We start from the raw sequence: 23,929 nt of genomic DNA, 5'->3' as shown, positions 1-23,929 counted from the left end.
TAATTTCCCTAGCCTGCCCCAAAGGCCGACAGCAACTTGGGCCAAATTTGTAACAGTTCTTGCTTCACTGGGCTCTTCAGTTGTCATAATACTGGCTCTGGAATTATCTTCTGGTTTTCTAGAAGCTGCCACAAACAAGAAAAGGGACTGCTGTCCCGGAATGAGCTTGTTGAAGTGACTGGTGAACTGAGCAATATTTTCATAACTGTCTCAATTCTAAAGGCAGGATTAACAGCCTCCTGCCACTCTGCCTAGCTTGGCACTCCCACGCATCTTTCAATAAGACAGCAAAAAGGGTTGTTTTTTGTTTGTTTTTTAAACATTCATGCACGCCAGTTTTCCTTCGGGCAAATTATCAACTCACCACACCACACTAGATTTCACTGTAGAGGACAACCAAGAGCATCTGTTCTTCTGATAACAATAATAACAATAAAAAAGAACACACAATACAGTCTGAAAGGTTTGATTTAAAAAGAAAATGCTAACCTAGAGGAGTTATAATTAAGTTTGCTCCAGTGGGAAGAATTCAATTGGTACCAGTGTTAAGAAGTTCTCCTACAGCTGGATTTAAAAAACCCACACAGAAAGAATAAACAGAGTACCATGTGGGGTGGGGGTGAATCCATGCATACACGGACTGACACGAAAACACCCACCTGTCAGGGACCACTTGATCACCGCTTACATGTAATCTCCAGAACACTGAATAGTTCATTGACTAATGATGCCAAACAAGATAAATCCATCATTCTTTTGTTTGGGCTCCAATACTTAATTCCATTTCAGCAAGAACATGAACCACTTGAGTCTGAAGAAGTGTTTAAGCTGCCTCCCCCTCTCACCTCCACCTGTCTACTCATAACCAAGCGTGTCTACGAGATGCTACTTCACAAACACTTCCTCCTTTGAGCAAGTATCGAACAGTAACTTATAACTGTTCAGGAAGTTAGTCTTTTTCCAGCACTGTGCCATCAGACAGATACCCGTCGTCCCCCCCCCCAGTACAAATCCTCTTCTCTGTCCCCTCTGCCACCAGCTGCTATTGCAATCCGTTTACAGAAGCCAAAGGGGTGGGGTGGGGGGAGCACTAGCAACCTGCTCACGCTACAACTCCAGCCCTTCACACATCCATCCCACTGTAACAAAAGAGCCACAAATCACTGCCAGGGAAAGGTTATGTTTTTATCAACAGCATCCCAAGAAGTTCACTGGGCCCCCCCGAGAAGGATTCCCGGCTCCTGAGGACAGCATGCAAAGATCCTGCCAGACCTAGAGCAGCAAAAAGGCAGGGGGGATAGAAGCAAATACAGCAAACCTTCTGCGCTCAGTAGCAACTGCCTCTTCCTTCCTTTACCGAATAGGCATCCAAAGGCAACTCCTCCACTGTCGTTTCTAAGGAAACGGAGCCGTCACATGACTGAGGATCTCCTGCTCGCAGAAGGCTGTGCTTTCAGGGAAGAGCAGGTACCACCCCGACAGCACATTTTCAAGACGGCTGCACACCCCTTTCTGTCTCGAGCAATCAAGGTGAGAGAGAACAGGCACGAGACACCCTCACACACACCCACACCCCACAGCACTTTGGCCAGAGGCAGTTTTGATTACGAGGACCGGCTCTTTTCTGCTTTTCCCCTTTAAGCTTTGTAGACAAACACACAAAGAGACGAGGAAGCCTGGACAGCTCCTTGTTCATCTGCATCTATGCCGGTTCTCAGGGACTGAACAAATCTTTTAAAGCGCAGCTATCCTCCTAAATGAATAATAGCATGTTTCATCTGACTCAGGTGACAACTGTCAGATCACCACGACTTAAATTCTCCCCAGGCAACATGGAAACCTCCCTTCCCTCCCAAGGACATCAGATAAACACAGTCACAGCTCTCGCTCTCTCTCTCTCACACACACACACAAGCACATGTGTCCAGCTACTTCATTTTGAAGCATGATTTTCTTGACTGTATAAAGGAGAGAAACACACTCAGATGCTGGAGGCAGGAAAGGAGGACACAACACAAGGGAAGAAAGCAGACAGGCAAAGAGCTGGGGAGGAGGGAAGACACGTCAAAAACAGTCCTCCAGAGAAGTCTCCTTGGAGTCACCCCACATACAAAGCACAAATGCTGTTCGGAGTAAAACTGCACTTTTATTCCGTTCAGGGTAGGGCTGTGGCTCAGAGGCAATCTGCTTTGCATGCAGAAGGTCCCTGGTTCAATCCCTGGCCTCTCCAGTTAAGAAGGGATCAAGAGATGTGAATGACCTCAGCCTGGGACCCTGGAGAGCTACTGCCAGTCAGAGTACACAGTGCTGACCTTGACAGCCTGATAGTTTGACTCAGCAAAAAGCAGCTTCAAAGCTGCACATGAAGAAAAAAAATCTCATGCATTCATCCTGATCCCAGAGAATGGGAGCTCTAAAACAAAAAAACAATGCCTCAAACTGGACGGACATGCACAACATAAGGGTGCGGAGTATCTGAGCCAGGCAGGACAGCCAGCCAATCTTTACCTGTGTGTAGAGCCTGTTGTCTTGCTAATGCAGGTGCTTAAACAGCTCTAGGAAGAAAGAAGCCTTTTTAAAAAGTCACAAGCCCCAGAAGATGTTTAACCAGCACTTGTAAAGGGAGAGCAGAGTTCACATGCTTGAGGCCTTGATTTCTTTAGTTGCAGGCATACAAAAATATTGGGTGTGCTCATATAGATTCATATACCTAACAGCCTCTGTTTATTCTGCTTTAGCAAAAGTTAAACAGATTCCAGTACTTTGTGTTAAATAGGATTAGATATATCATTGAATGTCTACAGATATTCTTGAGGGCAGAAGACACTTGGTTGTATCTAAAGCAACAAACAGTACAGGCATCAATTACAAATTGAGGCTAAAATAAGTTACTTTGTTCAAAGATTTATTGAAGAATGTATCATTCTTTAAAGCTTACTTTTTTGTAATTAGTGTGTTGGTTTGAATGTATAACTGTTCTTATGACCTTTATGTATATTTTTATTGTTATATTTGTTTTATTGTTTTAATCCTACCAATAAAATGTTAATGAGAAAAAAAGAAAAAGAAAAAAAAGGTCAAGAAAAGGCATGGGGTGGAAGCCGCGGCTTACTGGCAGCATACTGATAGAGCATTGCATATGTAAGGTTCCTGATTCAATCTCTGGCATCTCCAGTTAAAAGAATCTCAGACAGCAGAGTTGGAAAAAGGCTTCAGACCCAGGAGAGTGGCTGAGTAGAAGACACTGGGTTACATGGATCAGTCATCTTCTTCTCTCTCAGGGAAAATACCCAAAACAGCTTCAGACATTTAAGGAATTGAAACTATCCATGATGGATGATACACCCTCTGAACACAAAATGACCTGAACGTCTGAGGATCTGAATTTCCCGTCAAACTGAACAGTACTGGCTGCCAGACCTCTATAAGACTGCCAACCTCCCAGGGACACCGAGGCCTCCCCTCCAGGCTCCAGCACTTTTCAAATAAAACTCGTGCTTTCCACCCACTTCAGAGGATGTTTGTAAGCATTCAGATGGGCTGACTTTTACAAGACCCATTAAAGCTGATCTCCGATGCACCTACAAGCATCTGTAAAAGAAAGCTGCAAGCCCTTCATTAAAATCCAACTAAATCTCTAAATATTTTAAGCATGCAAAAGATTGTTCCTGGCAACATCGTTAAGAAACATTGCCAAAATGACAACAGTGTATTTTGAGATCCAGTGCATCCGATGGGTTACATATTTTCAATGAGAAGAAGAGGAAGAAGAAGAGGAGGAGGAGGAGATTGGATTTATACCCCACCCTGCACTACCCAAAGGAGTCTCAGAGCGGCTTACAAACGCCTTTCCCTCCCCACAACAGACACCCTGTGAGGTAGGCAAGGCTGAGAGAGCTCTTTCCAGAGTTGTCCTTAAGAGAACAGCTCTTACAGAACTATGGCTTGCCCAAGGTCATCCAGCAGCTGCAAGTGGAGGAGTGGGGAATCAAACCCGGTTCTCCCAGATTAGCGTCCGCACACTTAACCACTACACCAAACTGGCTCAACATACAATACAGTGTTCCATTGCTGCAACACCACTCAGAATAGGGCAGGTTCTTTTCTTACTTCCAGTCTGCCCATTAGCTTACACGGCCTCTGATTTCCTCCAGTAGAGCAGCTTCACCCTCCAGGGCTCCACCTACTTTCTACTATGAGCCAGGCTCAACTGTTCCCATAGTCGGCTCTTTCCAGACCAGTTCCTGATATACCACCACATATTAGAGTGCCCTGCACAGCCGCTACTTGTCTCCCTGACAGAGTGGTAACAGTCACATAGGGATATTCTCTATAAACCTCCCCAGGGTGTTTAACTTAAAAGGCAACAAATAAATAAATAAAAGACCAATGCTGCAAAGCAATACGTCTTTGCAAAGAAAAAAGAAATCCAGATACAGCCAATGTGGTATAGTGCCATGAAGTATACTGGGTGACCTTGAGCCTGTCACACACTGAACCTAAACTAACTCACAGGGCTGTTGTAAGGGTAAAGGAGAAAGGGAGAAGGCTATATGCCGGAGGAAAGTGTACTAGACAGACAGAAAGCAAGTGACCAGCCTGTCTGCAAGCTAACACACAACTCAAGATTCTATTTAGCCCTGGTTTGCAAACACCTACTTCCCTGGTTTGCTAGAGTTAAGAAGGAATTGAAATATGGAATGAGTTAGGTAAAGGTTCCCTTGCTCGAAAGCCAGTCGAATCCGACTCTAGGGTTGCGGTGCTCATCTCCGTTTCAAAGCCGAAGAGCCAGTGCTGTCCGAAGACATTTCCGTGGTCATGTGGCTGGCATGACTAAACACCAAGGCGCACGGAACGCTGTTACCTTCCCACCGAAGCGGTACCTATTTATCTACTTGCAATTTCTTGCTTTCGAACTGCTAGGTTGGCAGGAGCTGGAACTAGAGACGGGAGCTCACTCCGTCATGCGGCAACTCGGGTCTCGAACTGCTGAACTACTGACCTTCCACAGCCTGCAGTTCAGCGTCTTAAGCACTTGAGCCACCGCAGCTCCTATAGAATGAGTTACCTGAAGCAAAAATGGAAACCTCTCCCAACAAATGCCATGAGAAGAAAGCTGACATGGGCAGTGACCACTGAAATATCTTCCCCCCAGAGACTGGGGTGTGGTGGGGAGAGAGAGAGCTGTTTTCTGATAAAGTTGCACTCAGGGCCAGTCTGACTGCAAAGCAATATTGGGGGGGGGGGCCTGCAAAAAAAAAAGAGCCACATGTGATCCATGAGAGGCAGCCTCAGGATCTCTTGCAAACACAAATGTTGCATTCAGATCACGCATGGCTGGAGTAGACCCAACTGGCAGTGAATAGGTGGCTTGCAACTCAAAATTCATAGCTTCCTCTTCTCTCCATATTGTTCCCAACCCAAACCCAAAAGGTGGGGTCTTCATTCTGTCTCCCCTTACTTCTACTCCTCCACTAGCATCAGTGTCTCTCCCCCTCCCTCCAAATTTCATGTTAAGAGTTATCAGAGGGTAACAAGGGACTGATAACAATAGCCAAAAAAAAAATATCCTGGCATGGTGGGCTCCAAGAAGTACCAAGGAAAGACCCTTGAAGGAAGTGACCTCAAGCATGAGGCCACCTGAAGACAGGCAATGGGTAGCAATACCAAATAATGAGAAAAGCAGTGAATTGTTTATTGAGCAAGATGCAGAGGAGGAGCAGGTAGCAACATCGGAGTCTGAAACAAGAGTCAAAGAGCCATGGAAAGGTCTGAGGTAGCAAACAAGGTGCTCTGGAATGGAGCCCCTCACATTCTGCTGCTGCCCCTGACCGCTACTTCAAAGTCTCAGCTGCTGCCTGTTACATTTTCTAGCACATCAAATATGAGTTGGGAATGTCTTATGAAATTGGCTCATGGGGTTCAGCCTGATCCTTATGAAAGTCTGACCTGAAGGTTTGAAGGTTTGATAGAAGGGACCCCTTCCCAGTCCTGTGGGCAGTGCCTCACCCCACAGACTCACCTTCCACCAGCCTTTTTTTGGGGGGGAGGAAGAGGTTAGCATGAATCTTCAATAAAACATAGCTGCTCTTACATTCTATCTGAAGAAGTGAGCAGTGACTCATGAAAGCTCATACCTTGCCACAAATTTTGTTAGTCTTTAAGGTGCTACTGGACACTTGCTCTTTTCTACTGCTACAGACAAACACAGCTAGCCAATAAGACTTGTATCCTACTGTCTCATCTCCCTTATAAATAAAAGCCGAATGGTGGTGGCACTTCTCTAGAACATTCCACACGGTCCAAAATCAGTTCGCTCTCTGATCTGTCATTCAGAGAGTCTCCCTATCCACTGGCTGCTTTGCCTGAGTCCTGCCTCCAACATTCTAAACATTTTGCTGTTCCTCTCAGAACACAAAGGTTATTTGCATATGCAGCCTCATTGGCCTTTGCCTCGGAACACAGAGGTCGTTTGCATATGCGACTTGATTGACAGTTTGTTGTTCTGAGTTAAAATGTGTCCAATCTCCAGGTGTGGGTTGGAGATCACTCAGAATTACAACTGCTTTCCAGATGGCAGAGATCAGTTCCCCTGGAGAAAATGGTGGTCTCTGTATCCTTATATGCTGCTGAGGTGGCCCCCGTATGACAGCCAATGTGACGTATCAGTCAGGGCTTCAGAGCACAGGAAAGGCTGCAGGTGTGTGGGGGGTGGAAAACTGAAGAGTGAGGGGGAAATAAAGGTAGGTTGATGATTGGCTGGGAAGGAGACAGGGTTGCCAACTCCAGGTGGGAAATTCCTGGAGATGTCAGGGATGAAGCCTGGAGAGGGTGAGGTTTCAGGAGGCGTGGGACCTCGGACAGGTACAAAGCCATAGACTCCACCCTCCAAACAAACTATTCTCTTTTGGGGAACCATTGTTGCCAATCTCCAGGTGAGGGCTGGAGATCACTCAAAATTACAACTGTTCTTTAGGTAAAAGAGATCAGTTCCTCTGGAGAAAATTGTGGGCTCAGTGTCATTATACCCTGCTGAGGTCGCCACGGCAAATTGACACTGAGTCTCCAAGGCCAGGGCACCCGCCCAGAGCCTCTTTCTAGAGGCCATTGTATTTATTTCCACAACGGGCCTTTTTCCTAGTTATATATAAATACAGCTGTTGCCCCTAAAAACAATCACAGTGGGTTGGAACTGCAAGTCAAGAGCCCTGGCACAGTGGGCTACAGTTAAGAGAGAGAATCAGATGACATCATCTCTCCTCGCTCTTCTCGGTTTTCCACCAACAGATTTCTCACTGATGCAAGAGACTTCGCTAGGGGAAAAGGGAAGCCAGGCTGATGTTACAGCAGCCCCCTGAGTCCAATCATGTCATCTAACATTAGCTTTCTGAGTTCCCAGAAAGTTTCCTGGGTAAATGTAGAAGAGATTTGGGAGCATTTTCTGCATGCAGTTTGTAAGACCCAGCACAAAATGTTAAGCCAATTCTAAAAAGACCCAGTATATTAAAGAATGGCAAGAAAAAGAACTGAACACTGTTCATATTTGCTGTACATAATTTAATAATTTATTTATTCAGAGTACTTGTTTACCTGTCAGCCAATGCATGCACTGGGACATTCAGCTTACCATGTGGCAGAGGATTCTGGCACCAACCATGCCAGAAGCAGTGGAGCAATCATGAGATTCAAAACCAAAATCCTCTTCATAGGCAATTAATTATAAAAAACAAGCTGTATTACGAAAATGCAGCAAACATGCATATCTCAACATCTGCTGACTCCTAAATCTGAGCCTTTAGCTGTGATACCTTTACTAAGTTTTTTGCTGATAAAAAATAAGGCAAATATGCTCTGATCTGGATGCTGGATGTAATAGGCCAAGTGGAAAAATGGCCTAATACTTCATCCTGTCTGCTTAGGGACCATTTTGACCCAGTTCCTGGGATGGATGTTGACAGGATCATAAGGACATAAGAAGAGCCCTGCTGGATCAGACCAGGGGTTCATCTAGTCCAGCATCTTGTCCCACAAAATGGCCAACCAGTTCCTGGGATGTGTGAAGGCCACCACTTGCCAATCCGGGCTGCCAAAATCATATAAGGACCACAATAATGAACCCTTGATGTAAATCATAATCCAGCCACTAACTTGTGGCACATGTCCTTGACCACTCAAAGAGGTGGTTATCCTTCCACTACTTAAAAAACCATCCCTGTAGAAAACTGATGTGGCCAGTTATCACCCAGTCTCTAAATTGCTGTTCCTAGTGGGAAATGTGTTTAAAAAGACCAGCACAAAAACAGCTCCAGGTCTTTTATAATAATTCATGTGTCTGGTTTCAAGCCAGGCTATGGGACAGAAACCACCCTGGTGGTCTTGGTTGATGACCTCTGTCTGAATGCCAACAAAGGCTATGCTTATTTGTTGCTCCTACTGGATCTATCCGCAGCCTTTGATACAGTAAACCATGCTACCATGTTGAGGCATTTGGAAGCACAAGGACACATCAGGGAATGTGCCTTGGAGTAGCTTAAATCTTTCTTCATGGATCAGACTCAAAGGGTTGCCATTGGAGACCTGGTATCTTCAGTGAGGAAACTGTCTTGCAGGGCTCCACAGGGCACAATCTTAGCCCCATGTTATTCAACCTCTATGCAAGCCTTTAGGAGAAATCATTTGTAGCTTTGGAATTGGATGTCATCAATATGCAGATGACACTCAGCTCTTTATCCAAATCCCTTGGCAATGCAGTAGAGGTCCTGAGTCACTGCCTCACTGTTGTAGTCAAATGACTGAAAGTAAATTGAAACTGAACCCAGAGAAGGCAGAAGTGATGCTGGCTGGGAAGGCAGAGCTCTTGAAGGACCTTTTCCCCCCTATTTTTGCATTTGTGTGTGTGTGCCCATGCCTGGAAGTCATGGCGACCTCTGGCGACTCCTACTGGGGCATGGAGCATGTTCAGAGTAGTGGCTTAATAGCCTCCCTCTACCTCCCAGTCCTGGTATTCTTTGGAGGTCTCCCATCCAAATACTTGCCAAGATCAGCCCTGCTTAGCTTCCGAGATCATGGCCTCTTGAAGGACATTTTTTATGGGATTCAGCTGACCCTTGCTGACTCGGTTAAGAGACTGGGGTTATACTGGTTCCAGCATTGGTGTTGGAGAAGCAAATTAATGTAGCTGCAAAAATCTCTTCCAACTTAAATTTAGCCCGCAAGATTGCCTCGTACACTGACTCAGCCAATCTGACCACCTTGATCCATGCCATGGTAACATCGAGACTAGACTACTGCCATTCACTCTACATAGTCAGTTCAGAAGCCCCAGGTGTTACCAGGAGCTAGGCAGAGCATGCACATTACTCCCATTTTGCACTCAGTCCACTGGCTGCCTATCAGTTACTGAGTTCAATTCAAAGCACTGTCCATCACATACAAAGCCCTTCATGACCTTGGTCCCTGTAGGACCACTTCTCTCCCTATGCTCCACCATGACAGCATCACTCATTAGAGCAGGACCTTCTGCAAATGGGCAAAATCAACAACTGCCTGTAGATGCGCATTCTCTATTGTGGCCCCCACCCTATGGAATGGTCTGCCTGATGAAGTCAAAAAGTCGCCCACCCTCCTGGCTTTCCATCAACTATGCAACACAGAATTGTTCAGGAGGGCCATTTTATACAGGTAAGAGGGCTTTATTATAATAACATTTCAGAAAGATGCTTGGGTAAACGGATAACACTGGACTATACTCCTGAGTATAGTGTGCATGGTCGGTTGCTTTAAGCATGATCTTATTATGTAATTTCTGCATCATTTAGCATGTCATGTTAGTGCTCATGCTTTGTTTCAGCTGGGTTTCAGCTCTGCTTTCTGATTTCTCCAATGCAAACCCTTGTGTGCTGTTTTATTGGACATCCCATTCCTGCTGATTTAAATGGTCTTCTGCTGTGTGACCTTGCCTTGAGTTTCAGTGAGAAAAGGAGGACTGTAAATAATGCAAATAAACAAAAACGCAAGACTGAGAGCCACAGTAGACTTCATTGTGACTGGCTAGCCCTCCCACATTAATTACTCACATAACTCACTGCTTACTTATATTGTCTACTGGGCAAAACAGTGCAGCTCCTGAAATGGGGACTCAAGGATTGCAGTGACTATTTTTGCACTTTCTAATCACACAAGTAATAATGCTAATATTTAATGTTAATATGGCATGTTAGAATAAAAACAAGAAATGTTTTACATAGATAGATCCTCCCCACAGGCCCATAATCCAAGACAGGAAGTGTATAAATGCGTATAAAACAAAGGAACAAGTGCAGTAGTTGCAATGTCCTTCAGTGAGGCCCTGCATTGGACAGTGACCAACAGGCAGAAAACCAAAGAAAAATTATTTTCAAGCATGATATCCACACTGGCACAGAGGCCTCAAAAATGCAACTCTGACAACTCACAACTCTGTTTCTCCTCAACGAGTGGCCAACTTGTGAGCTACTTCTACCCTGCCAAGTTCTCAGCTTCTTCCTTCCCTTTCCTACTTATCCCAGCATTTTCCTCTCCTGGTGCCCCAGAGCAAGTACATCAGCCTGAGAAAGGTTAAAATCCTTGGGGCTCTTTAGCGTGGAGAAATGACCGCTGAGGGGTGACACGATCGAGGTTTATGAGATTATGCATGGGATAGAGCAGGTCGAGAAAGAAGTACTTTTCTCCCTTTCTCACAATACAAGAACTCGTGGGCACTCAATGAAATTGCTGAGCAGTCAGGTTAGAACAGATAAAAGGAAGTACTTCTTCTCCCAAAGAGTGATTAACACAGTTGCATTCAGTTTTCAGAGCCACAGGGTGCTCTCCTGGGGGGGGGGGGGGGGGGGGGGCCCCAAAGGTTTGAACTTGGTTAAAAAAAAAAAATCAAGAGTCAGCACAGTGACCAGTCCCTGCTGCCAAGAGGTTTACTGGTCTAACTTAATTAAAATACTTGCTGGGAATTTAAAAATGGGAATGTCACATATGCTACTCTGAGCTCTCTGGAGAAAGAATAGGATTGGAAAGCTGACAAATCTGTTTCGAGCTACTCTGTCTGGTTTACTGAACATCTCCATCCATAAACAGCAACAGTGCAAAAAGCCAAACACATCCCCCAAACTCACCAAGAGAGAGAATCATTAAAGAAAACTTGCAAAAGGAATTCCTTGGGAAATATTCTACAGAGAGGGATTTGCAAGCAATGGTTGAGTGGTTAGTGTGTTGGACCGTGGGCTCCTTGGAGGAAAGGCAGGAAAAAGAGGAAAATCAGCCTCCCACAGTGGAACAATCGCTTCCTTTACATGCAAGGTCACTTGAGGCAAGGTAGGAACCTTCTCTCACCTTGACCCTTCCACTATTTCTCTTGGTACAGAAGTACTGAGCCAACATGCCCCTGTATATTGGCAACAGAGTCTAGAATTCCTCACAGCTTTAGGAATAAAGGGAGAAGGATAATGATCCTATCCATCATAACTGACCCTTAGGACAGCAAAATATCACAAGATAGATTTTTAAGTTCCCACATGATTGGACTGAAATGAGCCCAGCTGAGGGACTGCTCTCTGCCTAATGCCTGATGTTACTGATTTCCCACCGTTAAATAACTGTATTTGTTCCAACTGCTCCTATTCGTTGCATTTATGAAAAATGGCATGATTAGTTTTGCCCAAGTTTCCCAAAATATTAGTAACCGAAGATTTTAGATCTAACTTAGGGCCTTGTACTGAGAATGGCCAAGCTGTACCACGCAAGTCAGATACAGAACTTGTAGAGGCACCTGGCCCTTTTGCTGCAATAAATCTTTTAGTCTTTGAGTTGCCACAAGAGGAATATGTTATTCTGGTTATAACAGGCTAACATGGCTCATTCCCTCCAAAATTGAGGGGGACGAGGGGAGCTTCAGAAGCATCTACTCTAAAGGCACTGAATTGAGTCTCTTCATGGGCCTTAAGGTGACAAATTAGTTATCAAGCTGAGGGTTAGCTTTTGCCCTGTCTCCACACTCCTGGAAAAGGCAAGGCATCTCCAACAATAAGGAGAAGCCAGACTGATAGGTGATATAACTTAGAAGGAAAGATCCCAAAAATCGAGCTGTCACATTTTCAAGGTCTCATTTATCAGAAAGCTCTTCCTACGTGGTGAGAAAACTGGAACCTGTACCAACCTGTCTCATGAAGTCAGGGTCTAACAAATTGGAACAGAAACACAAACTGTGTGTGTGTGTGTGGGGGATCTAGCTCTTGTTACTAGCTAGAGCAGCAGCAGCCACAGGAGAGTTCTGTTACTTCCTTCTAAATGAGACCACCAGTATACAAATTCTAGCTGTCGAAGCCATGTTCCCTTCCCTTTCACCCAGTGTCCTGGACTTTAAAGCCTGAGGGCAGGAGCTGCCTCTATTGGTATAAAGTTATTTGGGAGACAATTGTTAATCCAAAACCATTACACTCCCATCCACCACAGAACAGTCCATCTCAGGCTGATTCTGTGAAACTCGGAGAGGAAGCAAAAGGAAAAAAACAAACATTTAGCTCAGTCACTAGTTTTGCCTGAAAACGTCTCAGGGAATTTTTCTGGGGAGAAGGGAAAACACAAGACAGGGTCCTTCTTCTCTCCCCCCCCCCCCTTTTCCCACCACCATCTCCTGAGTACATTTCCACACAATCCTGAAGGGAGGGATCAAGTGACCTCCCTTCTGTTGATCTCAGGTGGAGAACAGATTTGACCTAAGGACTGTCACAGTTGCCAGCCCCCTCAGCCAGGAAGTCAAGAGAACTTCAGCAATGGCTGCATCTTTTAAAGCCACATTCCTGGGTCAGCTCGTTATGCTTTTACCTCATACTCTTCCTTCAAGCAGTTCAGAGCACCTACAAGTCAGAAGATTAAAAAAAAAAATCCATTGCCCTCTCCCTATTTAAAAGTAAATTAAAAAAATATAAGATAAAATGTACTGTTGATTACCCATCAGTGTGGGTGATTTATCACTTACACATCCAAGATATCAGAGAGAGCTGGAAACGCGCCAAACTGGAAACCCCCCCCCCCCCCCCCCCCCGTCCATCACTCCTGGCCAGGGCTACAAGCATTTTGCAGCTTGGCTGAACATCAAGCTCACTTGTGTAGCTAAAGCCCTCCTCAGTCCTCACCCACCTCTCAAGACATGAAATCCTGACTGCATCATGTCACAAGAACTGAGTACTTGTGGCGAAGAACACAGAGCTCCCCTATACTCAGGGATGCCAATCAAACTGTATCTTAGAGGAAAACAAAGGGGGGGGGGAGACAGCACCCTCTCAAAACTTCTCAAACAGAGAGACCAGGGAAAATCCTTGAAAAATCCTTACACCAGTCCTCTTACGAAGAAGCAAGAGCCATCCACCAAACCCTTTCAAGTCCACACCCCTCAAAGTCCTGCCTCCTATTGCAGCCTTCTAGATTCTTCCCAGGAAAGGGAAAAAGCCATCCCGGGCTCCTGAAAATGGGAGAAAGGGGAGCTTCCCTTACTCCAGTGGGCTCCATCCCTGGAACGACAAACAAAATGTGCACTGTCCATAGGCTCCTGTCAGAAAAGCCAGCATCCCCACTTTTTTCTCTCATACATTTCTAACCCTTTGGGGCTGCAGACAGAACCACTGAGCGACTTGCCCTTGTATATGGAGGGTGGGGGGCTCTAGACTACAAAAGCTTACACTGGAATAAAAAAAATGTGTTGTCATTAAGATGCTTAAAGGCTCCCGTTTGTTCTCACTGCAACAGACTAACAGTAGCCCTTCTGGAATTTACCCTTATATGTTGACAAACTGTAAGGAGTGAGCAGGGGCAATGTAGTCCAAGCAGATGGCATTATGCTGTACTGGTTCCTGATTTTCCCCCAGTCCCCTTTGCTCTCGCCACAGGCGGCAGCAACCTGGCCTCCCCTTCCTGTGCAAGCAAGATGCCATTTTCTTTCCTGGCGACACAGGCTGGTGCGACAGGCAGGCTGTGCTACATAGCAATGCTTCAGCATCATGCTCCAAATTCACCTGAAGCCATCTGTCACAGTTTGGCTGGCTTGCTTGATCAGGGAACGACAAAGGCCAGTATTGCATCAGACACAATGAAGAGCTACATCAGAAGGAAGATTATTTGCTTTGCTGCACTAATTACTTTCCCCAATTGCATCTGCAAAACAACACCTTGTACTCTTCAACCATAGCAATTCAGAGAATAATTTTGTTTGGGGTTTTTTTTTTTTAAATGGGCTTTGTGAGCCTTTAAGTATATTTTCTTCCAGAATTAGTGTTATGACATTTTCTAGTTAAGAGACAATCTGGATAAAACTGCCACACTTCACAAGCAAACACTGGCAAAAGTCTGTGATTTAGTAATTTATGCAACATTGACCTAAAATCTAATGACCAGTAATTATATTTCAGCCGTAATTTTTAAGTCACAAAGCCATTTTCTTTCCCTTATGCTAAAAGGCCTCAGTGGACTCATGCAGTTCAGCCAACTGGCTTCACTTGCTTGGGGGGGGGGAGACCCTGCAGAGTCTGTCAAAAAGGAGTCGCCACCATTCAACTGCATCTATATCTACTGAAGCAGAAATGCCTGAACAGGAAAAGGAATAAAACCAGGGCAACGTCAACATACTTTTCCTCAGAAGGGCTGCTTTCCACCCCTCCACCCCCCAGAATAGTTATATATGCAGGTTCTAAGCTGTACTAAACAAACAAACAAACCAAAAAATGGTAAGCAGTGACATTTAGATTTGCCCATGGCAAAACAAATGCTCTAAATAAAAGGGGAGAAATTATGTAGGGAAATGGAACATTAATTCAGGAATGTAAGACAACAAATACAAGGAGGACATGCTAAATCGGAAGGGGGGTGACTTGCGATAGAGATAGAGAAGCTGCAGAGGAAAGAAGGTGCTTAACTCTTCTTTGGTACACTGCTTTTCCCAAGGGGAAGGGTTTTAACAACCTCCTCTTGATGCCTCTTCTTTATAGCAAATAACCCCCTCCCAGGGATGCTTTGCAAAGGAAAAGTAGCCATCCAGATAATATTACTGAATGTCTTTGTGATGAATTTAGAATATTCATCTCCCACCGAAGTATAAACGCCCTGACCTGCATGGGTCAGGGTACCCCAGTCTTGTCAGCTCTCGGAAGGCAGGGGAGGCCCTGGACAGGAGACCACCAAGGAAATCCAGGGTTACTATGCAGAGGAAGGCAATGTCAAACCACCTCTTGCCTTGGAAAATCCTCAACAACAAAAAGTAGGTACACCTTTTCTTCGAACAGCCAACAAAAGCTAAACTAGCCGAAGCATTCAAAATGAAATCTCTAAACTGATTAGGTATTCCCTCAACACAATTAAGTAAACAAAGCTCTGGTGAAGGAGAGAGTTGAAGTCTGTGTGAGGGTCCTCTGCTGTCATGTCCCACCCCTTTGGGGCTCCTCTAGGCCTCAGAGCCAAGGTGAAGGGGATAGGAGCAAGGGTTACAGCATTCAAACCTGCCCTCTTCTCCCCTAGGAGGCTGCTGCTTTAGCTAAGGCAAGCACCTCCTCTTTCTCCTCCCTGGTCTGGTATTGAAGCCTCCCTAAGTGCCTCCTCAGTTAGCTCCAACTCCACCTCCAGGCCTCACCTGTACCACCTAAGCTAGGAGCTGGAGCACCTCCTCTTTAAATTGCCCTCTCCAACCCAGACGGCCGGCTTCCTTGCCATATCCCTCAAGGACCACCTGCAGGGCCATTGTTTCCTGGCCTCCTGGGCATTCCATGGGGCTGCAGTCCAACCAGTTCTTGGCTTTGGCTGTCTCCGTTGGGCTCTTGCTGGTGGTGGTAAGGGCTGCTGTCTTGATACCCAGACTCCATTGAGCCTTCTCCCTCTCCTTGGAGGTGCTTGCCTTAGCTAAAGTCCCGCTGCAGCACCAAGTGATGACCTCACCTGCTGGCGACCACAGCCCTGCAGCTTGCAAGGTTCGGTGGAGCCTGCCCTTCACTGGGGAGCCTGGACTACTCTGTGGCATCCCTGATGCTTTTATATCCCCGGCTGGGGCCTTAGCTGGGTGAGAGTGGGAGAGGGAGGGCTTGTATAGCTGCCACGACACTGAGCTCAGCTGCAAGGCTGATGGGCTGAGTGCTGAAGCCAGCGGGGGCGGGGTGAGAAGCTGGGTCAGGTGCCACCACCTCCAGACAGTCTTATGCTATATGAGTGCATTGATTTTTATGTTTTGTAATCTGCCTTGGGTCTCAGTGAGAAAGGCGAACTATACACAAAATAAATTGATTGGAAATTTTTACATCAGAAGAACAAGAGACCCATCATTATAATAAATATAAGTGATAACGTGTCAGCAACCATAAAAATAAGACATTGATTCAAGACAGTGCAATGTAGTTAAAGGTGGTACTCATGCCACGTTTCTTCCAACATTTTCCCAGCACTCGAGCTAACAGAAAGAGCCAGACAGATCTCAGAAGGGAGTTCCATAAATGGGGTATACTACAATCTCACTCTGAAGACGATCTCAGCAGGCAGGCAAGTACATACAGTCCCTGTTCATCCAGGCTTTTAAAGGTTATAACCAGCAGTTTGAATTCACGCGCAGAAATAAATTGAAAGCCAATGAAAACCTTTCATCGGGTTCTGATTATGATGGCCAGGTTGTCAACCAAAGCCTATCATCCCAAGCATATTACATCTGTATATAAAAAGTTTAAGATGCTCATTATAAAGGGTTCTGGCCACTGTATTCTAACCTGGTGACAATTTTTCAAGGACAGCCTCACTACAATGCACTACAGTAACACAGCTGGATGTTTCTACAGCACAAACAATTATGGCGGATGAGTTAGAGAAACATACCTTCAGCTTTCAGCATGTTTACTGGGATAGTTCAGATGTTGTATCCTAACAAGGTTCATAGCCCCCTGCTTACGCGTTCTCTCTCTGGCACAGTTGGAGTCAATTAATGACTTCTGCTGTCATGCAAACCATTGCTGGCCATTATATTTGAACTGGCAAATTGTTCCTGCTTCCCTTCCAAATCAGGATTACAAAGCAAGAGGTCCCAGCATATGTAGTATTCATGCACAATGCACTTACAACTGCACCATTTCACTTTTGTTAAATGAGACAATCCCAAGTAAATGTGCATAAAATTCCTGCTTCCATGTGACAAGACTCTCAAAATATTACCAATCTATTTGCAGGTAAAATATTTTCTTCTCAGTCACAGCATCTGCATACTACTTTCAAATATATATCTCCTCAAGCTGTCACTTTGAGAAAAAGCACATACTTTTTACAAAAGAGGAAGCAGGCGTCACTTCAGATATAAATGGTGACATGATAAAGCATATAGATCTAAACAAAACCAAAACACATTTGGTTCCCATTTCAAATTCAGAGGGCCAGATATGGCTGTCAGCTCCTGACTTAAGCCCTTCACAAATATTTCCTTAGCCAGTATGGAGGCTGAGGGTTAAGCAAAGGAAAAGTCAGCTAGATAACCCTCAATATCCTTTTCAGCAAGTACAATACCACAAGCCTGTCATTCTACACTCCTTTATTCCAAATTTTAAAAAGCAAAATTGCTTAGGGGAAATGCAGTGATTAACATGGCCATATGATCTCATTGGCACAGTTTCATCTGTTCCATTAAGGATTAGAGTTACCCAAGGACGAAAATCTATAATGTTTATTTGCTAATTTTTATATCCTAATTTTTATGGTAAGGGCAAGAGATACTGTTGACATGACTCAAAGAAATCCCAGGGCAGTCTCCAATTCTGTGCTCCAAGCATGTAAATCTGCTCATTTGTAAAACATGCAGATGGTTTGGATACAGGACTGAGTTTTTGCAAGACTAGGCATTTTTGGCAAGAGGGGTTTCGAGGCAAGAAGCACAAGAAGGTACAAAGGTAAGAAGAGAGACCTGGATGTTATAGAGTGTGACAAGTTAATCACAGTTGTTGCCGAAGCTTCACCTATCCCTAAGAAGAGCTAGGTTCAAGTCCAGTGGCACCTCAGAGACTAACTAGATTCAACTAGATTCAAGCAGAGGTCCATCAGTGGCTATTAGCCACAAGGTATAGGTAGGGACCAAGGCTCCCTCTAAGCTGTGGGGTCCTGTGAGCAAAAATTCTACTTGGTGAGCTCCTGGCATTAAAGTTGTGAGCGAGCGATTTGGCTGCTGCATGAATTAGTTTGCTCTGAAGCCCTCCTTCCTGAGCTAAGACAAAAATCTGTGAGCCGGGGGCTAAAAACTGTGAGCTAGCTCACACTAACTCAGCTTAGAGGGAACACTGGTAGGGGCTCTGGGGCAAGTGATGCTCTGTCTTCTTGGTGCTTGCGGGGGGGGGTCAACATTGGGAGTGCTTCTAGTGTCCTGGCCCTACTGGTGGACCTCCTGATGGCACCTGGTATTTTTGGCCACTGTGTGACAGAGTGTTTGACTAGATGGGCCTTTGGCCTGATCCAACATTGGCGTCTCTTATGTTCTTAAGTCCAGTAGCACCTCAGAGATACTGAGAGTCAAAGCTCTTTTCATGAGATACATGATCCCTTGTACCTAAGGGTGCTTTAAACTCTCAAAAGCTTCTACCCCGAAAATCTTGTTGGTCTCTAAGGTACTACTGGACTCAAATCTCTTCTACTCCTGATCAACATGGCTACCCTCCTGAAACTATCCCTAAGAAGGTAACTCTGCAAGGTAATATAGGATTTGACTTTGAAAACCACAACAGTTAGCCCCTTCTTTTTCATGTCACCACAAAGCAAGTGATTCTGTAACACACGTAAGAGATTAACAGCTCTACACAACAGCCTTCTCCACTTATTTATTTATTTATCATTTACATTTCTATCCCGCCCTCCCCGAAGGCTCAGGGCGGCTTACAAGGCAAATCGCCAGCTAATACAATAGAACAATAGAAAACATTAAAATATTAAAATACATCACAGTAATGAACAAATTTTGGTGCTCCTCTCCTAAAAACAAGATGGCCGTCCCCTAAAACATCCCATTCTCACCCAAGGTGCCCGCATCATGGTGACCATGTACAGAAATCATGGGGCGTTGGTGGTACAATGGCGATGGCGGCTCCTATTCAAAAGCCTGGCGGAAGAGCTCCGTCTTGCAGGCTCTGCGGAACTGTGCTAGATCCCGCAGAGCCCTGATCTCCTCTGGGAGCTCATTCCACCAGATAGGAGCCACCACCGAAAACGCCCTATTCCTGGTCATGACGAGTTTGATGGACTGGGGACCTGGCACATCCAGTAAGTTCTGATTTCCCGACCGTAGTGCTCTTGGGGGAACATGTGGGGAAAGGCGGTCCCTTAAGTAGGCTGGTCCCTGGCCATATAGGGCTTTAAAGGTAATAACCAGCACTTTGAAGCGAACCCGGTACGCTATTGGCAACCAGTGCAGCGCTTTCAGCACAGGCTGGATGTGATCTCGTCTAGGAAGATCCATCAACAGCCTGGCTGCAGCATTCTGCACTAGTTGCAGCTTCCGAATTCACGACAAAGGCAACCCCATGTAGATTCTTACACTTCTTGTAAGAATCCACTTTGGACAAAAGAGGAAATCCTTATCTGGAGTGGTGTTTTGCAACTTGTCATCTGCTCAGCCAATCATTTAAATAAGTAGTCCTGGCCCTCTTACTGGGGCTACCTGGATTAGTTAACAAGCAGCAGGCTCCAGGCCAAACCCTGTCCTCCGGTCATTGTCTCGCCCCCTAACCAGCAAGCACACACTCCCTCTCATCTGAGAAGATAGTAAAGAAAGAGACCAAGATGTAAACAAGAAGTTCTCCTTACTCCTTCCCTGGCTCTGAGACATGGGGGGGGGGGGAGATTAGGAAAGAAGAAAGATACACACCCCAAGACCAGCCCACCAATGATACCACTTCAGGCTAAACAGTGCTCACACTCAAAGGCAGCCTCTGGTGAGCCAAAGCTGGATCCCACAGTCATCAGAATTTCCTAAGATGGACCAGAGCCACCCACACACCCCTTCGGGGCTACTACTCACAACCCATGCCATCCCGTTTGCTAGCTCTCATGTGCTTCCCTTCTGGCCTAGTCTTTGGATATCAAACCCCACTACTTCACTGTATCCTACTGTCAAGGCCACACAGTATCATATTACAAAGAAAGAAAAATTAGTTTGTCAAAGCAATCCTTGCTTGAAGACAGACTGAAGGGTGACCCATTTATTTGCTCAAGGAGGGAAGATGTGCCGCATTAGAACAATTATGGTTACCTCAACTGAAGCAAGCCTTCAGCACATTTCAGCCAACAAAGCACTGGGCATATCCTCTTGTGCGGAGTTAGACCAGCAACAAAGCATTCGAAGTTAGTCTCTGGCAGCAGTAAGTCTCCAGGGTCACTAGCAGATTTCTGTCACAGGCTTGCTACCAGGGATCTTTCTGCCCAAAGCATTTGGTACTTACAAAGTTATCCCCCAGTTTTAGGATTGGTCTCTTTATAAGCTTGAAATATGGGAGGCAAAAGAGAACCACACGTGTACACTTTCCCATGAGTGACATCCTTGGAGTTCTGCTGAGCCTCAAGTCTCTGCAAGCACATGTTGGGGGTGTCTGTAGCTCCACCACAGGCTGAATTGTTGCCATCGTAGCCTAAGCAGTATTTCAAGAAACAGCAAAAGCACACATCAACATCAGACCCAAGTCCTCTTGTCCCAATGCACACCAGAATGGGCCCCGCATTCCAAGAGATTGTTTCCTGTTGCCTAATGGGGCTGCTCAGCATTTCAAGGACTGCCAAGTCTCTCCAGTTCCAACAGTCTATGCAGACATTATGAAAATAAAAAACCTTAATGGGGGAATAAAACACATATTCTGAAAAGGACAGGATTGCATGCTTGCTACCACCTCACACTTGGTGTGCTGCCCTTCCAAGAGCCATCTCACCATCCAAGCAGCAGAAGTCTCCTTTGGTGCTTGCAAAAACACTCTCTGAATTAAACCTAGCAGCAGCAACAAATTTATGTAGGAGTTGGCCTCACAATAAGCTGCAGAGAAGTTGGTGTCATAATCTCCCTTGCAGTATTCTAAATTTACCAGGTCCTCCATGCAGAGGGGGAAGACACCAACAGACATCGAGATTTCCCCCCTTGCCCCCCCCCCCCCGGCAGTCCTTCAGATCTTGACCACATGGATTCCCACAGTCATGGAACTGTGTGGAGTAACGGCCATGTGGTCAGTGGGCTGCAGTGAGATGGGGAAAGGACAAAAATGATTCCCTCCTGCCTGTTCCAACAATGCAACTCTGCTGACAGAAGAGGCAGGAAAAACAGTTTTGCCCCCTTTCCCCTCTGCACTGCATCCCACTGACCAACACAGCTATTACTCCAAACAGGCCCCACAACTCTGAGAATCAACTTTCCCAGGGTAAGAAGGCATGGGGGGGGGGGAGCAAGGAGATTTGTAATTCTTGGGCAACTGGATCCCTGGATCCAAACCAGTGTTACCCTTGGGAACATTACAAGTACAACAGTGTCTGTTTGCACCTAAGCATGCAAACCAAGTGGTTCACAAAGTGGAGTCCTAAAGGCCAAGTCAGAATCAGGTTTTCAGAGGTACATCTCCAAAAGACACACTCGCAAAAGCCTTAGCCACGGACTAGACAAAAAGAGATAAAATAACCCTACAACAGCACTTGATTTATTGCACAATGAAGTTCTGGGCTAGTCTGGAGCTGAACATTCACAACACAACCAACAGGGCTGAGCTCCCAATTAGTATTTGCCATGGAACAAGTGCAGATGCAGTCATTCTGCCAAAAAAAAGTCTTCACCTGTTATGCAGTCTTTTACAGCACAGGCTGTTTAATCCATCTTTCCAGAACACAAAACCATGAATATACTACATAAGAAATAAAGGCAGGGAAGAGCCACCCTGGCCAACATAACCCCCACCTGACAAATCCAGAAAAAGAGGCAAACGGAAGGAATGATATTTAGATGAAGAGCAGAGAAACAGATACTCACACTATATGGGCAAGGTCAAGGGGCTTCTCTGGCTGTTCCGGATATACAGGGTGAGGAGGCTCTCTAGTGGGTACACAACCAAGAGATTTACTAATGGCATGGCTCAGCTTCTTGGCAGGCGATTTCTGTTTTTTTAAAAAGAATTAAACACAGAGACTGGTATTAAAACAGCAGATCAATCTGTGCAGCACAGTACAGAAGAAGAACTACAATCCAGCTTGGACGGATGGCGGCGCTCTCAATGCTCAAGACAAGTTGCCAGTTGGTTGGAAGCCCACCTGATGTCTAAAGCAGGGTCTTCACCAGCGCTCCCCCCTCCCAAACCTCTGCATACAGTTCTTCTGGGTATCGTCTTGTGAATAAGGCAAACAAAAGGCCTGTAAAATCAAGTATTCCCGTATCTCAGCTCACTCACAGAAGCATGTTGGAGGTCAGTATGCCAAGAAATAAAGATAGAAAAACTAAGTAGCACATCACGGAACTTGTATTCCATTATACATCATGCGGGGGGGACCCAGCAATACCTCCTTACTTAAAGAAGCTCCCACCTGCCACGTGGTAAAATCAGACCACAAGCATCAACTTGCCCCTGCAGTCTGTGAATTCGCAATACGGGTTGCATTAACACAATATCCTGCCGCTAAGTAGCAGAAACTTCCTTGAAGTCGTGCTTAAAAAGATCAGCCATATTCTCAGGATGTACAGTTGGCCTAATAAGCTTAGGCCTATTGAAGTATTTAGGACCTTCCAGGATGCCCTGCAATTTGAAAAGGGTCTTTGGGACTATGGAGCCTTCAAGCAGATCTTGCCCAAGCATCTCCTTGCTGGGCACAGCAACAGTAAGGACCAGACACCCCCCTCTCCTTTTTAATGGAAGCCAGTTCTCATCATCTAAGATTCTGCACTCCTGATATTTTTGCCTGCTGCTGCGGAAGATGGGCCCAAAATGCACACATACAAGAACCTTATTAATGCCCTCTAGGAAGGGGACAAGGCAAATTGGTTCAAAATGATGTCCCTTTGATGGCTCAACCACTTTGCAGAGTTATGGAGTCTACAGTCCTTAAAAGAGTGAGATACGAGCCCCCATAGGCTACTTAAGGGACAGAGGAAAGGCTGCAACTGCAAGATGATGCTGAAAAGCAGCATAATGTAAAACTAGGCAATAGGATCACTAGGTAACACAGCTTTGCACAATTCAAGGTTTAATAAACTTTCATCCCAGAAGTCATTAAAAAATATCTTATACCCCAGCTATTCAGAATAAATTTTTCTATACAGCCGAATACACATCACTTGAAAGCACTTGACTTTGCCAAATCCACTTTTTAAATTATTGTTACCCACTTCCTTTTGTCTGCTTAACATAGGAAGTTCTTTGGGATGCATTTCAAAGAATTTTGACAAACTGGTTTCTTGCAGGCTCCAGAAGTCGCTGATTTTATTTTGAGAACGGATCAGTGGTTCTGCTGGCAAAAAGCACTTCCAAAAAAAACATTAAGGCTTTGAGTGGCTGGCTAATCACATTTATAGTTGCATATGCTGGACGTTCTTGCCTTTTGGTTAAGCTGGGAAGTTTTTGGAGCATACTAGCTGGAAAACCATTTGTTCTAGCATTTTTAAAAACCTTGTCAGATTATACTCCACCTCAGCAAATCAATATTGCGGGCTTTTAAAATGATTTATCAGATAAATCGAGCCCTTGTATCCGTTAGAGTGTTTACATGCACATGAAGGAATACTGCAGTTAAGTTTTGATGTTTATGTTTAACTGTGTGGAAGAATAAATGCTAGATATATGCAAGTGCTGCACATCTTACCCTTTGGATTTTACCAAGCTTACGTTACCTAATTTTAATTATAGTAGCTTTTAAAATACTATGGAAAACACTGCCAATACCTGCA

At 45.2% G+C, this 23,929-nt stretch overlaps 1 protein-coding gene across 1 annotated transcript in view; it reads right to left on the bottom strand.

Moving 5' to 3' along the window:
- The window catches only part of DTNB (dystrobrevin beta), a 197,463-nt gene that overhangs the window by 104,427 nt on the left and 69,107 nt on the right, over positions 1-23,929 (bottom strand). The window contains exon 9 of the mRNA XM_015415139.1: positions 22,025-22,149. Within this exon, the coding sequence (XP_015270625.1) occupies positions 22,025-22,149 (125 nt within the window). The remainder of the gene's footprint in view (positions 1-22,024; positions 22,150-23,929) is intronic.

Source organism: Gekko japonicus, unplaced genomic scaffold (assembly GCF_001447785.1).
Source record: "Gekko japonicus isolate JY-2015 unplaced genomic scaffold, Gekko_japonicus_V1.1 scaffold63, whole genome shotgun sequence".
Lineage (NCBI taxonomy): Eukaryota > Metazoa > Chordata > Lepidosauria > Squamata > Gekkonidae > Gekko > Gekko japonicus.
The sequence above is the reverse complement of the archived record's forward strand: the minus strand, read 5'-3'. Positions and strand labels throughout refer to the sequence as shown.